We start from the raw sequence: 20,409 nt of genomic DNA, 5'->3' as shown, positions 1-20,409 counted from the left end.
GAACTTCCCTTCACTGCCCATCACTCACATAGCGCTTTGTACGCTATTTTTGTATTTTTGTATTTTTGTATTTATATTTTTTTTTGGTAATTTGCATTTCTAAGCTTGGCAAATTGGACAAAGACAACTGCGAAAAAGGCATTGAAAAGTTTTTCGCACTTTTGTGCGCTGTTAATTAGCCACGAGAAGCGTAATGCGCATAATGGCTATTAAAAGATATACACCGATATGCATATCGAAGTATAGGACCATAAAAATGTGTAGAAAGGAGATTTGAAAATGCTGTGCGGTTGTAAACAAAAGATGTAAGCCAGCTGAGTGATTGATCGAAGGTTGAATGACCCCAAATAGTCCGATCCAAGACGATCCGAGATCGAGTTGAGTCGACCTAAAATGAGGCTGAGAAGCGGAGAGCATAATTATGAGCTTATAAATAAAATAGAACTACACGCCGAAGGCAGAACCTAATTAACAGGCACGTGTGAGTTGGTGTGTGAGGGCTGTATCTAGATACTATATCTATGACGCGCGCTGTGCGTGCCCAATGGAAATCGCTCATACCCCGCTACTCAATTAAAGTCGGAAAGCAAAAGTACCGAAATATTTCAGTTTCGCTGACCAGCCGGGCATGTCGCAAAAAACAAAAGGGGCAGATAAAGATACAAGCCGTATTTCTTGAACATTCAAAATAGCCTCGGCAACGGTTAAAGGTTAGCTTTCTTCTTTCACATATCTTTATGACAATCCCTAGTTGTTATTATCGTTTTAAGGGGAGTGCGGTCATAAATCAGATGATCATGCAGCACGAGTGTGCATCCTCCAAATGCACTTGGAGATAAAGTTTTTAAAAGTTACACCTTTTTTATTTTAAGTAGCTTTCATAGGTAATCGTAGGATTTCTATTTCATTGTTTCCAAGAAGTTTTAGTCTTTAAAATAATTCTTTATCTTTAAAATATTATACCATGTTATCAAATTACTAAAATTATGCAACTTTTTAAAAGCATTTTTGCATGGAATGTACAGTGGTCGGCATAAGTATTTTGACAAAATAAAAGTTAAGTATACTCATAACTTGAATTTACTTCTTGTAAACTATAGGCATCAATGGAAAGGTAATTTCAATGCCGTTTGAATGATACAATACATTTCTTTACCCATTCAGTACTTATTGAAAAGGACGAATTTGTGTAAATCAACTTTGAAATTTAAAAAAAAAACTTTTTTCCTCGTCTTGAAAACTTAAATTTTTTGATGCAAAAAGTTTCTTCAAACAAAAATAATAGTAACTGCAAAAAGAATTTTTCAAATATCATTTTGCTTATATTTTTTATGATTTTTTGAAAGTGACAATGTCGGAAAAAATTTGTATGAAAAAGACAAAAATATGGCTCAAATGCCTGTTTTTAAGCATTTTCAAAAATTCATAAAAAATATAAGAAAAATGATTTTTGAAAAATTCTTTTTGCAGTTACTATTGTTTTTGTTTGAAGAAACTTTTTGCATCAAAAAATTTAAGTTTTCAAGACGAGGAAAAAAGTTTTTTTTAAAAATTTCAAAGTTGATTTACACAAATTCGTCCTTTTCAATAAGTACTGAATGGGTAAAGAAATGTATTGTATCATTCAAACGGCATTGAAATTACCTTTCCATTGATGCCTATAGTTTACAAGAAGTAAATTCAAGTTATGAGTATACTTAACTTTTATTTTGTCAAAATACTTATGCCGACCACTGTAGATTAAAATATAGATGAAAATACAGATACACACTTAATTTTTCAGTCCTTATTTTCTTTTTTGTTTTCTAGTAACGTGCTTTTTTGAAATGGATTTTAGAGATAGATTTATGGAGATACAAGCTGGATTTTTGTTTTACAGTCCTGAATATTTTTTTAAATGTTTGTTGATCATTTTTTTACTTTTCGATTTGTTCTCAGTGTTTTTAGATCCAATCAAAGCGCTTTCGCTGAGTGAGAAAACGGCCTGGGGGAAATGCATTTTCATCGCCACCGGTGGTTGTGGGGGAGAACACAATGGCAGGCTGATGATCGCTCCTCATTTATGCGCTTCCTAAACTACAAAAACAGCAGCGGAGGGCGCTTGAGCTGGGACTGCATTTTACATATATAATTAGACATATATCTGTATGGCGGGGACTGTGCGTACCCCTTGTGGCTATTATTAGGCCCGCGTTCCCTGTCCCGCTGCCTTAAGTGATCAGTTCCGCTTGCGTTGGATATCCCTCTTCCTATTCCAGATATTCCTCATGCATTTTTATATCTCTGCGTGCATACATATATTCCACCCAGAGTGCAGCCCGCCATAAAATGGGAGACAATTGTCTAATAAAGAGCCGCTTATATGCATCTTTTCAGCTCGTTTGTGAGGACAGCGAAGTCACCTTGTGCGGGGCATTATGCAATTCACGTAATTGTAATTGACAGCATCCTGCAGATTTCCTTCTCGCCATGCATAAGTGATAACATTTCGATAAGCAGCCAGATTGCGTCTAGCTGCACAAACAAGTCTATCCAGATTCATCTGGGGATCTGCCATTCATAAACTCTGTTCTTTAGTACACAACAAATTATTCGCAATTGCGATTTGTTTATGGATTGCTTAAGTATGACGTAAAATCGTATTTGTTACAAATTTAACAGATTGCGCTATTTGTCATTCAAATATTTGTATCTATGGTACAGCATTCCCCTTCTACATCTTAGTTGACTAACAGTGATCTTAAGGTATTTGTAACTTTTTTGAAATGTTATCTAAAATGGTTTTGTTAACAGAATATTAAGATTATAAGATCCTATTATATGTGTTAAGATATCCTAGCTAAAATGATTATACTAACAGAGGATTATAATGAAAGTGTAAAAGGAAAGACATATCATATCTTATACCACTACGCCTAGAATATTATCATCTTTTATCTTCATACTAGGAACATACATATCTTATTTGATTTATTTTTGGAAATTATGCTTAAACGATATCTTATTAGAAATTAATAATTAATTATTATTAAGGAGTTATTACATTTTTAAAGAAATCTTAAATAAAACTATTATAAGGAAAGACATGCCACTTCTTATAAAGCTTATCAGGCACTTCTTCAGCTTACTACCCTGGATGACACTCACTTATATAGATGGCATGATATTATTGTACTGCCTTCAGTTCCCTCTCCCACCTGGATGGGTTAATTTTGGTCTGTGACATAAGAGGGGCTTTCATTGCCAGTGTTTCTGCAGTGTTTACCTATTAGCACTTAACATTGACCCAACATGCGCTTTAACATTGACTTAACAGCGCCCACGCATGCCGTCTCTTTCTCCGCGGATGGCCTTAGCCTTCGTTGTAATTGTCCAAAGTAAATAAGCCAGCAAACAAAGCCACATTCAAATAAAATTTTGAATATTAAATGTTGGCCAACGGCAACATGAAGCAGTGACCATTTTTTTTCTATTTTTTTGCCGGCCACTGAGGTTAATGGGCCCCTGGCATGATAGCTCTCAAATATCTGTGCCGTGTTTTTCTCGTTTTCGGTTTCGGTTTTCCAGTAGCCAGTGTTTTTGGAGTGGTAGTAGTTGGTAGCACACATTTGATTGCACCTTTATCTCTGGGCACCTTTTTGACCTCGTCGCATTGCAAAATGTTCCGTTTCTTTTAATTTCAGTGTCTGTTTTTTCTTAGCTTGGCTTTTCTTGGCCTCTTGGGTGCCGGCAACTTGTTGCCTCTTAGCCGTATTTTTTTGCTGCTGTTCGATAGCTGTACAAACCGGTCAAGAGCCGGGGCATAAAACGCTTCGCTTCGGCAGGGAGCATGAAAAAAAGGCGCACAAAAGCCGTTGTTCAGAGAGGCGATAATAAAGTCCCGTCCCAGTCGAATGCAAAAAAAAGCAGAAACAAATCGCTTTGCCTGAACTCTTAGTGTGTTCGGTCATTGGCTGATCATCATAATGATAATGATCTTCATCATAGATCAGCTGAATGCTGAGCATATGCATATTCATGATGGGGATATTGTGAAATTTCATAAATGACCTCTAGATGGCTGCCAAAAGCCTTCCCCTTGATAATGCCAACCATTGTTTATTTTTTATTCGCTTTTCCTACTCGTACATACTATATGTGCGTTGCCTTGGGCTTGAAAATGGGAAAATATTTTGATTGTACGCCTTTTGCATGTGGAAAACAAACGCCTCGAACTGCACGCATGCATGCCAGCCCAATCAATCGAGAGCATCCGACCACTGAGAAAATCTTGGAATAAGATATGCTTTTTACTAGTTTGAAGATTTTTCTGAAAATTTTCAATATTTTAGGTGATGATATGTACCGTTAAAAACCTTCTGAATTCAAAAAGTGTTAACAATTTCTTAAACATCTATAGTAACTATAGTAGAACACATGATATAAACTTTAAGAAAATTATGATATATATGATTATGAACCCTTTGAGATACTTTATAAAGAGGTGGTAGCATTATATTTTTCTGGAGTCTTTAAATTAAATATTTAGTAAGATAAAGTCTACTATTTTATAACTATTTGTATGCAATGCTAAGAGAATATTGTTGGGTAGGTAGTTCACATAATTTTCTCTACGTAATATTTACGTAATACACTTGCTTTTTTCCCCGTGTAAAACTGGGGGCATCAAGGGAAGCTCCAAGTGCATAATTGCAGTCGATGCCCTGGACGGCAGCTCCTCCAAAGGGCCAAATGCATTAAGTGCGGTAAACGAGGCAGGGCAGAAAAAAAGATGATGATGCTAATGGCGAGCCTGGGTCGCATTCCCCGCAGTGGCAATTGAAAACACTCAAGTACCGCCGACTCCCTGGATGATCCCCTTTACCATTCCCCTTTCACAACCCATTCCCATTCCGGGTCCCATTCCATGGCAACTCAATCCAGAAGCCGTCGTCATCGAGGTCGTTCATCTGGAGGAGAGAAGTTGCAAGCGGGACCAAATCATTTTCTCGATGCAATCTGGCGCTTACAGCTGCAAAGTTGTCACAGTCACTCAATCGGGGGCTCAGTTTTGCATCGGACTCGCCAGTGATGTGGGTCTATGGGTCTAATGGATGTCTGTTGTCATAATAATGAGCAGGAAGTTCGAAGAAAAACACCCAAATCGGCTTATGTCGGGTGTTATGTGAGCAACAACAACGAAAAGTGACTGAAAGAGCTGCTCACACACTAAGTCCAAATCGAGATTCGTGAATGCAGTATCTTTGAGATACTTTTGGTGCGTTAATTAAAACTCAAGCTGGGCGTTTTTCCAACCCATATATCACTTGCATAACTCCCAGTTGTCGCTCTCAATTACCAAAACCCACTAATTGCAACAAATCGAATTTGATTGCTTAAATGCTGCAAATTAGCCACACCAAATAGTATTAGGTGCGTTATAAAATGGGTTTACTTTTAATTCGATTAATTGATTACAAAATATTTGTTGGGAATTTTCATTTTGATACAGTTAAAGTCAGTTATTAAGATTTATAGAGCCTAAACGGAAGCAAAAGTTGACTGATTTTCATCAACGATTTTTCACAATTTTTCACAATTTTTCACAACATTGAGGAAGTCCGTCTGGAAATTGTGAAGTATTTCTTTCCTTTATGCGAAGGCGAGGCGAAGCCTGGGCAAACAAACAAGTTTTCAATATTTAATTGCACAACTTTTGTAATTGTGCCTAATTGTTGGGTAAACAAAAGTGAGCAACAGGCTGACTCAATATGTTTGGGCGTTGCATTTGGCCATGTTTCACAGCGTTGGCAGTTGGAACATTGGAAATTGGATAATGGACTTAATAGCATGGAGGATAGGGTTCCAAAGATTAAGCTAATGTTACAGCATATTTGAACAAGCTTAAATTGTAATCAAAAAGTTACGACCCTGACCCCAACTCAACTGGGTAATTATTTACACCAACTTGGACTGCCATAAATCAACGCATTTTGCGCATTTTAGAAATGGAAAATTACTCCATGTTACCAGGCATCAACACACACACATTCGTTTACTTGATTGCAGCGAGAACATGGAAAACATTTCCATGTGCCACTTAAAACGACTTTCAAAATGTTTTCACTTGCCACAATGAGCGCCCACCCACTTGCACTGCGAGAAACTAGCAGCTTAAATGTTTGAAAGAGGAAAAAATAAAGGAAACTTATGTTAGTGTTTGAATATGGGGTCTGTGCAATAATGCCAAGTAAAGTAACGTACATGGTCCTTATTTCACAAAGAAAACCAAAGTTAATATGGGGTACTACATAAAGCTTTTCAAACTGAATTTTAAACAAGATCCCACCATCGCAAACAATTTAAAATTAGATGTTTAGTTAACAAAATATTTTAGTTGAAATTTCAAAAACGCTGTGGATAGGTGGTCAACAAAATATAAAAATATTATGATCAGATTTATTAGTCACTGATGAAAATCCTAAATAAAAATGTAGTTTTAGTTAAATTTCAAAGTAACTAACCTTGATATATGGTATATTATGCATTCAAAAATGGATGTGTATGTGGATAATAAAGATGCATAGTATCTAAGTTTTAATATTTTACTGTAATTTACTTTTAGGCGTGACAAACTAGTTTTACAAAAAACTCTCTTTGTCAAGCGACTCTAATTTTTTCCCTGTGCAGCCACAGTTGAAACGAGCTGTTAGCGGCCACAAAGCCAAAAAGTTCGCCCAACCAAAGTCCAAATTCCAGGCCAAGAACAGCCCACACCACAGCGACTGCAGTTTTTGGCTCAGGAAAAGCCGAGTGCACCAACCAAACGTTCAGTTGAGGGATTGTGCCAGGGAAATTCGACGCACGCCTGGCGATTCATGCCTCAATGCTGCACGTGCCGTCCAGGGATTTGAAGGCATTCACTAAATCACGGATTTGAAGTTCGATTTGGAGTCCATCGGACGTGACTCTGGAGGATATATAACCAGCCACGATGGACCATAAATCGCTGATCTCCGATCTGGAGCGGCAACAATTGCCGCCAATCGAAGCTGTTTTTCTTATTGATTAAGCGCGCTTTTATTGACGTTTGCCATCCATGTCCATCACTCTCTCCTCGGCGGCACTCTTTTCTTTTTTGCGAAATCGTGGCCTGCAATTATTAGCCATTACCATGCAGTACAGTACAGTGCGGTGTAGTAGAGTCCAACTGCCCAGCACATTCACCAGATACCAGATATAGTCAGTTAGTCAGCCAACTGAGCTGTGGAGCCGGAACTGGTCCGACTTCGACTTCGGATTCAACTTCGATCGGGGGGCCAGGCCATAAACAAGGAAATCTGGCCAGCTATATTGTAAGCTTGCTAGCAACTCTGTGTTGGTAGACCATGGCTCAATGGGTTCGTAATCGGCGGCAGATAATTATGCGAATAAATGTTGCATTGTGTCGGTAGCAAGTGCAACACATATTAATTCAATTAGCGGCAGGCAAGTCGAGTGGCGCCGCCAGGTGGGCGATGAAGCAAGAACCTTAATGGTTAGCTAATAATCAAAGTGATATCGCAGCTGTTTTTGGCCAATTAGCAGACAAACACAGCGCATAGCCAACGCAGATTGGAAATTCTAGCGAAAGAAAAAAAAAACGAAAAACCTGATTGCGTTTAGTCATCGAGCTTGGTGGCGAAAATTATAATGAGCCGCAAAAGCTGTTGACAACTTGGGGTTTCGTTTCGTTTTAAATGTTTTTCTATACCGCACTCTTTTTTGTTAATTTTTTTTCTTTGACAGCACGATGAAATCACTCAGACCTCGACCCGACTTGACCACAATTCAAGGCCATAAATACCAGACCAAATTTGATTTGGCAACGGCCACAATTGAAAGCGATTTCGGATTTCTGATTTCTGATGGATTGCCCATCCGCCAAGAGGGGTTAACAATGCAGCCGGAAAGGTTTCCCAAGATATATGCCTTATGCAATTCTTTCTCGGACAAAGATGCATTCATTCACTCACAGGGCATTACCACATTTGTGAGTTGTAACCCCGTCCATTGACAGCTCATTTTTTATATTTATGACAATCGCCGCTTGTTGGCAGAGTGACCTGACCCACATGGCGCATACTTTTCGGCCATTAGTTGGCAATTAAAGCTGGCCAAGATCGAGACTCAGATTGAGATCGTGCTGGGCCCAAGGGGCAGAAGCTGATCGTTAGGGCCAGAAGCGATTTACTGTTCTTCTTGATTGACATGCTTAGCACTTCAGATGGTATCTGTATCTGGTATCTGTATCTACATCTGCGGTATATAGACAATCCGTAGCCCCAGCAACCTCATTTACAGTTTGCAGCGAACGCCGCTCAATAGGCTCTTTGTTGCTGGCTTTTCTTCCGCTTTCAACGGTTCATAATTGAAATTATAATTCAATTTGCTGCCGTGGCCACACTTTGCTTTTCAATTATTAGAAAATGTCTGGAGTGAAAGAAGAGCGCGATCACAGACGCAGATATATCTGATAGATACACATTGCTCATGCGCATGCAGATACATTTACAGAAAGCAACTTTGTATGGCGTGCCAGTTGCTGCGCATGCGCAAATACATTTTTCAATTTGATGAGGATCCTGGCCAGATATTTCCATTTCATGCCCATAAATATTGTAAGTGAGCGTAGGAGAAAATAACTATGTAAGTGAATAGATAAAAAAAACCAACTGACGTGTCGTCGGCTCGCAATTAAGAACGCTTTCATTTTTCATTTTCCACCTTCCTTCTTTCTCCGCCTTTCCGGCTCGAAAAAAGTAAATTACTTTTACTGAATATAATTGAATTAACATTAACAGCCAGCCCTGGGACTCTAGTGCCTAATGGAATTCTCTTGTTGATCAATATCCATGAGATAGATTTATATTTATTTATTAGCTACTTGAATATCTGCTTAATTGAAATCCCTTTCAGCTTTTCTGGAACACTTCTCCCCTGGCCTTTAAAAATAGAAATGAAAAATAGAAAATTCGGAATTCGAAATTAGTTTCTCTGTCTGTTTTTCAGGGGTCGTCTTCTGGCACTTAAGAATTTTTCCTATTTCCCCCATTTTCGGTGGCATAAATTGCAGACTGTCAGAAAAGTGCAGCTCAGTGCCCCCCATTTTACCCGAATTTTCGTTTCCCCAGCTGATAAAGCAATAATGAGGGTCAGACCTTGGCTTGGGCTGCCTCAATTATTTACAATTTGGTATTGATTTGCCGGGGGAGCAAAGTCCAAAGTCCCAGCTTTTATCAGTTAATTTCCCGGTGACCCCGGGTTCACTGGGAATCTGAATCTCAATCTGATGTAACTTCGTACATAAATGTTTGCCCTGCTTTCGCTGCACGCGTTTTGCATGCGTTTAAAGTCGCCTTACGTAAGAAGCGCGCTTTTTACATGGGTGGGGATGTAGAAAGTGCTCGGCGACACATTTGAGGCATAAATTAAGTAATTTACTTTGATGGCCATGCGTGGAATGCTTGCTGAAGATACAGATACTGTTGGGCAAAACATCGGTAAACAAACTGCTCATCGCCCATTGAAAATTGACGTGGGGTGTTTGCTGTTTTTATACTGCACATATCCAAGAGTGTCATCTACTTTTGATTCATTTGCCGTCGTTGATTGTTTTTTCAACAATTAATTGTTATGCGTTTTTAATGCCGCAGACGATGTACTTTTATATCTTATATAAGGCGCATTTGTGGGTATGGATATATAATCACATGTTTGCATTGCACACTTTACATTTTTGTTGCGTTTTTTGTTTCGCCTTTGTTTGTATTTTATATTTTGGCGTTAATTTTTTGGTTTTATTTCTCGAGTTTGGCAAAGAAAAAGAAAAACTTTCTCCCGCCGCCTGTCGTGCCAACTTGACGCACCACGAAAAAAAGAAGATAGGCAAAGAGAGAGACGGCACGACGGCTGTAGAGGGAGAGGGGCGAAAACTTAACAACAAGCTGTTGATTTACTGGCAAAAAACGAAAGAAATGATCACTGGGTGGTATTTCGAGTTATTTATTTATTTTGCAAAAAAAAAGACACAGAAAAAAGAAGAGTGTCAGAGGAAATTGAACTTTTAGCACTCGGAAACAGACATAAATAAGAAATGAGTGTCATCGTGATGAAAGAATTGTTGGTAAGTCCAACAAATAATTGTTTTCATTGTGGTAATAATCTTTAACCATCTGTCTTTTAAGTATAGCTAAATAAAGATTTCCAAAAGACATTTATGTGGAGGTTTTATTATCTAAGCTAAAAGAAAAGAATTTATAAAAAAATAATAATAATTCCTTAAGTAAGACTTTTCACTTAAATACCACAATTTCATTTCTTATAATTTAAATTTATACTATTTCCCTTAACCATATTTATTTAATATTTATGGATGAATATTACCATTTTTGTATATGATTAAATGTAAAATGTAGTAAAACCATTTTATATTAACCTGACCAAAAAACTGACCTGCAAACCTGCAAACCAAATCTCTTTTAACCCAGATTAGAAAACACGAATTCCCAAAGTTCAAGTTTGCAATTATCTGAGCGCAGTATCTGCAGCTGTTGCTTATCGAATGGAACCCAAAAACCTGTGTTAAATCACCGACAACGGGGGCAGCTGATAAAGATAAGGGCGAGACCCCCGAGAGACCCAGACTACTACCCATTCGAGGTCCCAGACCTGTCATATCTCTTCTCTCACAGCTTGTATTCAATCAATCACGTTTCGCTTATCGCCCACTCAGCCTGGGAGAAAAGCAAAAAGCGGGGAAAGATGCGGCTGCTGCTGAAAAATATTATGGCAAACAAAGGGCACAGAAATCCATGACCACAGACGTTTAATCTGCATCGTTTCGATTATTATGCAAACGACAATGAAAGCAAACAATTTAAGAAACATATTTGGTAAACAATGAGCTGCGGGCACAAAAAACCGAAATAAAATAACAGAAATAAAACACAAGCAAGTGCGTGCCTTGGAAATGCTCGGCAGTTTGGGGGAAAAGTGGAAAGTTGGTGTGCTTTATGTGCATAATTATTGTGGGGTTTATTTCTCTCTTTAAATTTACTGCGTAACCCGCCTCCATCCACCCGCCTCCCCCCAAAAGTTCGTGCCAAAATGCAGTTTTCCCTTTACAAACTTCTTGTTTGCTCAGTTGATTTGCCTTTTTGTTTGCCTGGCTTCTTGTCTTGGTTTGTTTGCGCTTGGCACGTTGCTAATAAAGCAACTATGGGCCAGGCTAAAAAAAATCTCAAAAAATTGCATAAAACGAAAGAAAAAGAGTGCAGTAAATAAAATGCTCATATTTGTGCCATTTGTTCGAACGAGTTTTTGTGAAAGTACGCAGGTATCTAGCGGATAGTTAATACGAATTTACAGGCGGTCACTTTGCGCCGCGATTGCACTCGATTCGGATTCGGCTTCGAGATGGGATGGGATGGGGTCCCCAGATGGGATGGGCCACCAAGCCCCGTGGCGCTGCAACACGTTTCTCTGTGGCAATTTCTGTCTTTTTTTTTCTTTTTTTTTTGCCCAGCCCCGGGCCGTCTCCTTTTGCACTTTATTGACAATTTCTTTTTTGTTTTCGCCGAACGTGCGTAGCTATTGTCGTTTGGTGTGGAAAACCACACACAAACCGGCCACCGACTGCGCCGCATTCAGGCGTCGACGGCATGTAATGAAATGCGAATTTCATTCATGGCAATTGGTTATGAGTTACGTCTCGAATGGACAGACAAACAACATCCAGCAGAAGTTGCCAAAGGGGCAAATGGGACGGTCTCATGTGCTGGCCATTAAGAAAACCACATCCAATGGGCTTGGAGAAAACTGCCAAGATATAGAAACCTAAAGCCCATTTCAGTGTTTAGAAAAACTCAACATTAATTTCAAATAAGTTTTAAATGGAATATTTAATAATAACTACCAGAATCTTAAATTGCCTTGTCATCAGAATATTAAAAACAAGTTAATCAAGATCGATTTAAAAACTAAAAATAAATTAATTACAATTTTAATATTAATATTTACTTTAATAAAATCGATCGCTGATAACCGTAATTGTTTGGATCCAAAAGAAACCACCATGGCAGATAACCAAAATTGTTTTTGGATCCAAAAGAAACCATCCCTTATATATCATGTTTTCTAAAAATATCAAAGAAAACGGAAATACCCACAAATTTCAATACCCAAATGCTTTCCCTTGGCAGAACATTGAGTCATTTGTAAATTCCACTACGGGATCTATAGCTGCTTTGAGTCATACATATAAACCAGAGGCTTTGTCACTTACCAGACCAGATCAGTCAAAGCTTTCGTTACCTAAAGCCTCTCGAATTACCGATTTACATTCCTAAGACTTCCCAGGCAACTCGTATTTATTTTATAACTGAAACCAAACACGTTTATAGCAATATTGCCGAAAAACAAGTAAAGGGCAGATCGAATGACATAAATATTAAGTGTTTGTTTTTGTGCACATTTCCGTTGCCCAAAGGAAAGTTGGCAGAAATTTCCTAAGCTGAGTTATTTAAATTAAGTCAAATACGTTCCGAATTATCCGCTAGGTGTTTATGCAAACGAGCGCACAAAAAGCAACAAAAACTGGTGGCTTTAACTCAAAAATTTCACAAAGTCAGCGCCGGTCAAAACAGCTTTACAATGCCAGCGAAAAAAAATATGCCAGACGAGTAATAATTATCCAAAGAAATTATAGCCCCCCCGAGTGTCGAGAGTGTGTGTGTTTTTGCATTGGCGAAATGCGAAACTGAGAAGGTGCTCAAAGGTGCTAAAAGTTATGCTGCCAGGCAGCGGATTATGAAATATGGAATGCATGCCCCTTAAACGGGAGGACCCCGAGGAATCGATTATGGTTCTCTGTACACGCACTTTCAAGGGTATTCCATATTTGGGGATATTATATAAATAGCTCCCCTAAATTGGAGAAGTATCATTTGGATTTAGATCTTTTTTGTTGATAATTTCATTTGGGGGAGTCATGTTGATCGGTTTTTGAGTAGAGTAATGATTTTTTGATTTTTTCTATTTTAATCGGATTAACATTTTGTTTCAACCAAGCCATTACAAATCTTACGTTTTTGGGATTATTCATAAGTCAGATTAATGGTTTTGAAATTTTTGCACTAATAAATAACACGATTTTTAGTTATGATATGATATTCAGAGGTAATATGGCAAATTGAAGAACACTAAAAATTGTGGAATTGCAGTTAAGCATGTATATTTATTTACTGCTCAGGTTACACGATCATTCACGTTCGATACAAAGAAATTCAAGGTATCGCTTAGTTGGAAACGTCAAGAAATGCATTCTAACTCGCTTTGGCTGTTGCACTTTTGCAGGCCCATTGATCGCAAGTATTAGCCGCAGCTTGTTAACCCGTTTGCAGACCGAGGAAAGGTAAAGGCACAGGCAAAAGGCTCCCTGCGAGCTATGAACCCCCATTATTGAAGATCTTGTTGTTTTTGTGCGATGATGTACGATGGTGTAACTTACCCGGGCTGTTTGCAATCCGTACTTGCTGTTGTTGTTTCAGGCCCAGTAGATGCTGCTGCTGCAGTTGCGGTTTCAACTGACTGACAGTCGTTGGTGGGGGGCGTTCCAGGTATCGTTATCGCTTCCAGTGCGTTTTGCAGTCAGCTTTTTTGTTTGTTGTTAGCTATGTTTCGATTTACTTAGGCACTTCACTTGGAAGAAAAAAACCATGAATCACTTGCACGTTATTCGGTGTATTTGCCAGGCATTATTTGCTTGTTAATTGGTTTCGTTGTTGCTGAATATCGGTCGCAGTATTATTCTTTTTTTTGGTTTGGTCGTTTAGAAAGTGGGTTAACTGACAGAGCGCGTCTTTAGATGCGCCTTATGCAAATTATAGATATTAATTCGATTCGAGATGTTTTTCGACTGGTGGCAAATTCCAACTTGGTTCAACTTTGTATTTCAGCGATACACAGATGTATACATATATCTACACTCCGATCGCTGCGTTTAGCGCTACAACTTGAGATTCCGCTTGAGACGTTTGCACTCCAACTCGATTCGCTCGCGACTGAACGTGCGGCATTTGAAACTCTGTGCACTTCGAGACAAGTTAAGACGCGCTGTGGCTGCGGCTGCGGCTTTGCAAAAGGTGCGCTCAGGTGAGCGGAGAAGAGGAAACGGGATTTGAGCGGCGTCTTGAAGCTTTTTAACGGATTTTCGGGAGCCCGAAGAGAGCACTGCTTGGATTCTCTCAAGAGAAGGAGATCAGAGTGGCTGTGAGTGCACTTTTGAATATTACCAACGGCTGTTTGACAAATATACTAAGCCATGGGACTGATCGTGAAAATCCAGAATAAATATACTGCAAAGTATGGACTCCAACCAAGGTAGAGTTCTGTGAAAACTTATAAAAGAAGTCTCCAAAAACTCTTATAAAATGCAGACTTGTTTTTTATGATAAAAATACCAAAAAGCGTGGACTCAATCCGAGGTTGAGTTCCGTGATAAATACACTGACAGTGGGGACTCAAGTCACGGTTGAGTTCTGCGATAAATAAATGTAAAAAATTAAGATTTGTTACTTTTAAATGTTTGGTAGTTCCGCCACCGACCCCCTGAGGGCGCTTTTGCATGTAGAAGTTAGAAGTTATTTTCAAAAACTGCATTGAAGTAGGAAAAGAAAAAATGTTTGACTTCAAGAAATCCATAGAATTCGCTTAATGACGTCCTCAACTCAGTGCCCATAGATAATCTGCGCTCCAACTTCTCCATAGGCAGATCCCTGAACAAGATCAGACCCAACTGAAACTTCAATATCATCATCCAGGCCAATTATCTCAACCAGGCCATTTGGTCACCCAAAAGGTGCGGGAATTTAGGGCCCAGTTGCGGATCGTGCTGAATTTTGAACGGTTTTCTGATATATCTCAAAAGTATGTATTTGCATTGATAAATACTCATTACCTTTTCGAAGTACTTTTGAGATTCGGTTTTCATTCGAATTATGAAAAAATTGGCTTATTAACTTTGACGTCAAATTCCACGGACAGTCTTCCAATCTTCTTATTTGTACTATTCTTTTTTGGATCCAGTTGTCTTTTTTAAGCTAAGTTACCAGTCTAAATAATAGTGAAAAAAGAAACCACCTGCATCCTGAAATAACCCAACAGCTTTCATTTGAAATGAATTTAATTTGGGTAATTTACTTCAACGTGGTTTACATTTCGAATCAACAGACGACCAACGACTGCCAAGCGCCAGTATCCTCCACCCAGAGAGTACTTAATGGTGTCCCTGGGCCTCGGCATCCAGCTGCTCCTTGGACTTGTAACCGACCTGCTCCTCGGGCGTGTGGGGCCAGAAGGTGGGCTTGTTGATGGGGTCGAGCGAGTTCTCGGGGAATGCGTCGCGGTAGTCCTCCATGGTCATCTGGTCGTAGGGCAGCAGCGACCTGAGATGGGCAATCTCCTTCTGATAGTTCTGGATGCGCTGCTCGGAGGCCTTCTTGTAGGCATCGATTTCGCTCTGGGAGGCCTTGATCTCGGCATCCACCTGGGGCGAAACCTTGTCCTGGGGGTAGGGCACCTTCAGGGCATCGTACTGCTTCTGGAAGGTGTCGACGAGTCCGGCCACCGGGATCAGCTTCTTGTAGTTGGCCCAATCGATCTGGGGCGGGCACTCGGGGTTGGCCAAGACGGCGCGCACGTAGATGTCCGACTTGGTCTTGAAGGCGCCGAAGCTGCTCTTCTGGTTGGCGGGCACACGCTCGGCGAGAGCGGACCAGTTGATCGAGGATTGGGCGATGCGGCGGGCGGCCATTCTGCACAAGAACTGGAAGACAACAACAAAATCGGATGAGGTTAGGTTTTTGGTGGAGCAAAGTAGTAAGGCTGATTAGGGGTTTCCCTTGAACTTGGTTTAGTCTGGATGTCTAGTTTGAGTGGCAATCAGTGGTTCTTTGATATAATCTCTATCCATAACACACGGAAAATTATGCGTGCAAAAATTATGTAATTTTTCTCAACCGCAGTTGTTTCACTGAGTACCCCTGAGCAGAAACCCCTTTTCTCTGCTTTTCTTCAAGGCCTGAAGGTTAATCACTTTTTTAGCCTAATAAACCGCCTTGATTTTCTATTATTTAATAGCTTTTCAAGCAACGTACTTATTTTTTAACGAGAAATAAGAATTTCTGCCCCAGCACCAACACTTACACTTTGAGTACGAGTGTGACCACAGCTGATGGAAATACCAAGCAATCTTTAACTATACCAGGGCTGCAAAACATATTTGCTGGTATTAATACCACTTCCAGTCACAGGCCACACCATCAGCTGTTTGACAAAAGAAAAACAACTCGTGTGTTTTATTTAGCAAAAAGATTGTAAATACTCGAATTATCAATTAAAATGCTGCTGAAACAGTTGCCGCAGGCGGTGCAGCAAATACGCTGCATTTCCTCCGCCACAACGGCTGTAACCAGACTGCATCGCTCTGTTTATTGCCGGTTATATCCCACTGTAGTTGTTCAACCCGATGGTTCCACGATAAACATACGCTACCACGAGCCAAGAAAGATTATCAAGGTAAAAAAGGTAGCCAACATGTAATATAAAGTCTAATATACGTATACCATCCCTAAGCTCCCCTTGGATCTGACCACTTTGACCGATGCCGAGCGAAGATCTCGCCTGGAGGCCCGAAAGCCGCGCAAGAAGGTCAAGATCATGGAGGAGGTGGAGGACAACTTCAATGCCAAGAAGTACATGAAGTACATCAAGAAAAAGTAGTCGCATTTAATTGTTAAATAAACATAAAAACAAAAACCTGTTATATAATTTGTTTAAATTAATATTAAATAATTTGGCTTAAATATCGATAGAAAACATATCGAGCACCATAATAATCGAATCGCCAGACTGTGAATCTTATACCCTGTTCAGACAGAGGGCGTTTCTGCATCTTCCATAATAGCATCTGTTGAAACTTTAAGCGGATTCTTGCTTAAATGTTCGCTGAAGCGAACAGCTGATCGGCATAAGCAAGCCGTATCCGAGGGGATATGGCGATCAAATTGAGTTTTACCGATAAAAATACGATTCTTTGACTATATCCATTTTTTAAGCAACAATGTTGGCCAAGTTTGGGAGGTGTATGCGATTTCAAATGCACAAATAATGTATGTTTTGGTTCAAAAGTTGGCCAATAAGGACATACGCTGGAGGTTGGTAATTTTCTAAAAAATAGCATAGCATTACGTAATTTACAATGAGATCAGTTGCAGGAGATCCGAGCCGTTGGAAGGCCCCTTGGCTCTGCACCAACAACACTTTCTTTATTAGAATCCTCTTTCCTCCGCCTCCTACATCTGCACAGACCTCTGCAGTCCTTTTTTCTGTGTTTTTTTCCTTCCATATTTTTTTTGACCCAGCTTCTGCACCCACAGCGAAAGTTTGAATTTCTTGTTCTTTGCGCGCGTAACCACCGTTCAACGAAATTCACTCAGGACTTCTGGTATATTTTTGGTATTTCCTTAAGTGATTTAAGTACCGCGGTAAAAAAAGGACTCGACGGAAATCAAGGGCCGCCTATTTGCCTCTCGCACTCTCCTATAGTTAGCGCTCGGTTCTCGTCGATGTGAATACTGGGCTTTAGCGATGAAATCCTTTCCAGTCTCTGAATGCTATGACAAATAAATAATTTGGCCAAATCGGACTCACATAACCTGGCCACATTAACCAATGCGCACAACGGTTTTAGGCCGTCGGCCGCATCATTCAACGGTCACTCTAAACGAGACGGAAAACAAAGTTGGACGTTGCAGCGCGTCGCTCCCGAAAAACATTTAATTTGTGGACGCTTTTTCGCGAGTGCAGACATAAATAAAACCTGCATGTCTTGCTCCGTTCCAGACTGGATTATAACCAACTGATATCCCTAGTGAATCGTATACAACAAGCAAGTGTCGCCCTGCGTCGGCGGGGAAGTGTTGAATGGACAGTCGCGTCTAACAAAAAAACAAGTACACACAACACAGCCAACAACGAATGCACATAAACAAGACGAGACCAGCGACAGCCAACGCAGAATCGAGTGAAAACCTATTTTAAACCGCAGAGTTATATTTATTTTGTTGACGCTCAGGATTTTCGGTGTTCGCATCTGAATGTCTGCGAGTGCGTGTGAGTGCGCGAGTGGCAGTGTGTGGGTTGCATACCGCGGCGAGTGCGAATAACTGCAATTGCAATAGAGAGCAGGCACATACACACATAATTGGATTATGGCCACACGGCAATAAGAACGGAAAAGGAGAGAGCAAATAAGGGGGAGAGAGAGCAGTCGCCAAAACCAAACGGGTAAATAAATAGTATTAGCAGGAATCGGTTAAAGCCCGGATATAGTGGATGTGCTAGGTCTTACAACAACTGTTATCGGTGGCATTTCCGAATCGGTGTGTGTGAGTATTTGTGTGCGGAAGCAACCTAGAGATGGGGGCCTGACCTTAGCTTTCGCACACTGCCTGCCAAAAGATTCCACCCACTGCTTTCGCTGCATCTTAGAAGATGAGGTTGTAAGGGAAAAGTATTCGTTTCTAGGACGTTTGAACTATGGATACTTTCGTATCTGAAAATGCATAGCTTTTTATTTATTGAGAATTAGTTTCTTTTGAATATTAAATATATTTCGTACGTCCATTTAAGCTCCAGATAAAAAAGTCAGTCCTAATCTTAAATGTTTTTTTTAATATCCCTTACTCACTTATAAAAAATCAGTTATGTACATATTTTTTGATAAGAACATTTTTTTAAAGTACTTACATACATTTGTGATGGCTTATTCACATCCGTTTAGAGCAGCATACGGTCTAATTTTAAAATCAAATTTTTCATCCGTTTTTTCAGAACCCAAGTACACCCTTAAGGTATTTCTTAAAGACTTACATACTCATTTTAATCGAACCTGTTGTCACCATACGATGTACTCAAAATCTTGGTCATCTCTGAAACGTGCGTGTGTGCGAGCGTCTGGAATTTTCAATTTGAAATCCGAAATGGGGAAGGTCTGGAGCGAAGGGGAGCGTAAATATTTTCGTAAGCAGCGGAAATGTAAAAATAACACAAACACATTTGCAAGTTATGAAGAAGATGTTTCCGATGTTTGTGTTTTCCCATCTCTCGCTCTTTTCCTGACCGTCTCACAGTTTCTCCCTTTTTTCCGATTCCGATTCAGCGGAAAGACAGTTTTCCACGTAAAACTGCGACAGATGTTCATCGGTCGTGTTATTACGGATCGAGAAACTATAGCTCCCAATACGAATGCATCCTCCACTTGGGCTTCCCACTAAAATGCAGCTGCCCTATTGGGATTTTGCCGGTTTGGTGGTTGTTGGCTGTTGCTACTGCTGCATATTTGTGGTGTTTTTTTTCCCCGATGTGGTGTTTCGTGGTGTTTATGAAATTAACAATAAACTCCCCCGTACTTCCGCCCTTTGCAGCCGGCTGTTAATGCTGCCTAAGCTAATTTGTTTTCATTTGTGTGTGCCCTGCCCGCATTGAGGGGAAAAAAGAAAATAAATGAAATAAAGTAAAATGAACCATTCTCCGCACCCTTCTGCTGATTTTGTTTGGTTTTGGCACCTCCTTCAGCTGCATTCATCAAGTGTTTTGTTTTGTTCTGTTCGATCTTCTTATGGGACTTGCACTTGAGGCTGAAAATAAACCCACTTTCGATGTTGTTGTTGTCGTTCTAGTTGGGTCTCTGCGATCCTAAAGTTCACTTTATTTTTAAGGCGGATAGTTTTCTGCCGATCGATGGGCGGCACGTGAGTTCGTTCCCACCCCCCGAAATCGAAACGGCTGCCAATTAGTGGAAATGCCTAAATGGCGCAGTAATCGTTGGACATTCAGAAATAGTTTAGAAACGACCGTTCTGTACCGAAGGAAAGTGAAATTTGTTGGCTGGCTAATTAAGCTTATCTTATGCTTTCGGTCGAACATTCCTGTGACTTTGAATTTTTAAAGTAGACTTCGTATATTTCTCCCCGCTTTCCATTTCGTTGTGTGTGAATCACTTGTTTTAGGGTCTAACAAAAAGCAGAATTGTACGATAAAGCCTCACACCTCCAATGGGCTTGGAATTTATTCAAAATACACAAATTTACATAGATTCTTTTTTTTGTATTTGGAAATAGGTATAATAAGCATGGAGCGGATGCAGGCAGCACCTCCCCGGTTGAATGAGTTGGTAGTTTTTCCGACAGAGTGGGTGTATCTTTCAGATAGCCAGCGATATATAGGCGTAGAAGAATTTATGAGCGCGACAACGACATGAATTTCATTCGGTCTTTGTTGTTTCTGTGGGCCCAAGAGTGTGCCATGTCCCATTTTCCACTTCTTTTT

The 20,409-nt window shown here is 39.9% G+C and overlaps 4 protein-coding genes across 7 annotated transcripts in view; 2 read left to right on the top strand and 2 right to left on the bottom strand.

The window, feature by feature from the left end:
• Nucleotides 1–14,230, bottom strand: part of LOC119559847 (serine-rich adhesin for platelets) — a 39,763-nt gene extending 25,533 nt beyond the window's left edge. Inside the window, exon 1 of the mRNA XM_037872951.1 lies at nt 13,529–14,230. The gene's annotated coding sequence lies outside the window, so the exon portion shown is untranslated. The remainder of the gene's footprint in view (nt 1–13,528) is intronic.
• Nucleotides 14,231–15,184: 954 nt separating this feature from the next.
• Nucleotides 15,185–16,339, bottom strand: LOC119560871 (ATP synthase subunit d, mitochondrial). 2 transcript variants are annotated; one of them, XM_037874545.1, is made up of 2 exons: nt 16,225–16,339; nt 15,185–15,844 (listed from the first exon to the last, which is right to left on the bottom strand). In XM_037874545.1, exon 2 carries the CDS (start codon nt 15,830–15,832, stop codon nt 15,296–15,298), a length of 537 nt encoding a protein of 178 aa, XP_037730473.1. In that variant the 5' UTR covers nt 15,833–15,844; nt 16,225–16,339; the 3' UTR covers nt 15,185–15,295. The 2 variants fall into 2 exon arrangements, with proteins under 2 accessions (XP_037730473.1, XP_037730472.1); XM_037874544.1 differs by having other exon boundaries at nt 16,176–16,244.
• LOC119560873 (39S ribosomal protein L55, mitochondrial) lies at nt 16,332–16,830 on the top strand. Its single transcript, XM_037874547.1, has 2 exons — nt 16,332–16,596; nt 16,654–16,830. The coding sequence occupies exons 1-2, from the start codon at nt 16,420–16,422 to the stop codon at nt 16,798–16,800; spliced, it is 324 nt and encodes a 107-aa protein (XP_037730475.1). The 5' UTR covers nt 16,332–16,419; the 3' UTR covers nt 16,801–16,830.
• A 959-nt stretch (nt 16,831–17,789) lies between these two features.
• LOC119559861 overlaps nt 17,790–20,409 on the top strand; it is a 49,601-nt gene continuing 46,981 nt past the window's right edge. For 2 of the 3 annotated variants that reach the window (XM_037872968.1, XM_037872967.1), the window contains exon 1: nt 17,791–18,366. The gene's annotated coding sequence lies outside the window, so the exon portion shown is untranslated. Of the gene's footprint in view, nt 18,367–20,409 lie in introns of all 3 variants that reach the window. The other variant, XM_037872969.1, reaches the window with a different exon arrangement.

Source organism: Drosophila subpulchrella, unplaced genomic scaffold (genome assembly GCF_014743375.2).
Source record: "Drosophila subpulchrella strain 33 F10 #4 breed RU33 unplaced genomic scaffold, RU_Dsub_v1.1 Primary Assembly Seq354, whole genome shotgun sequence".
In the NCBI taxonomy this organism is placed as follows: Eukaryota; Metazoa; Arthropoda; class Insecta; order Diptera; family Drosophilidae; genus Drosophila; species Drosophila subpulchrella.
The sequence above is the reverse complement of the archived record's forward strand: the minus strand, read 5'-3'. Positions and strand labels throughout refer to the sequence as shown.

Bases quoted from the DNA above. Each gene is read 5' to 3' on its own strand.
- LOC119560871 (XM_037874545.1), bottom strand. From the start codon at position 15,832: ATGGCCGCCCGCCGCATCGCCCAATCCTCGATCAACTGGTCCGCTCTC.
- LOC119560873 (XM_037874547.1), top strand. From the start codon at position 16,420: ATGCTGCTGAAACAGTTGCCGCAGGCGGTGCAGCAAATACGCTGCATT. The intron at 16,597-16,653 runs GTAAAAAAGGTA...ACCATCCCTAAG, and splicing joins AGCCAAGAAAGATTATCAAG to CTCCCCTTGGATCTGACCAC.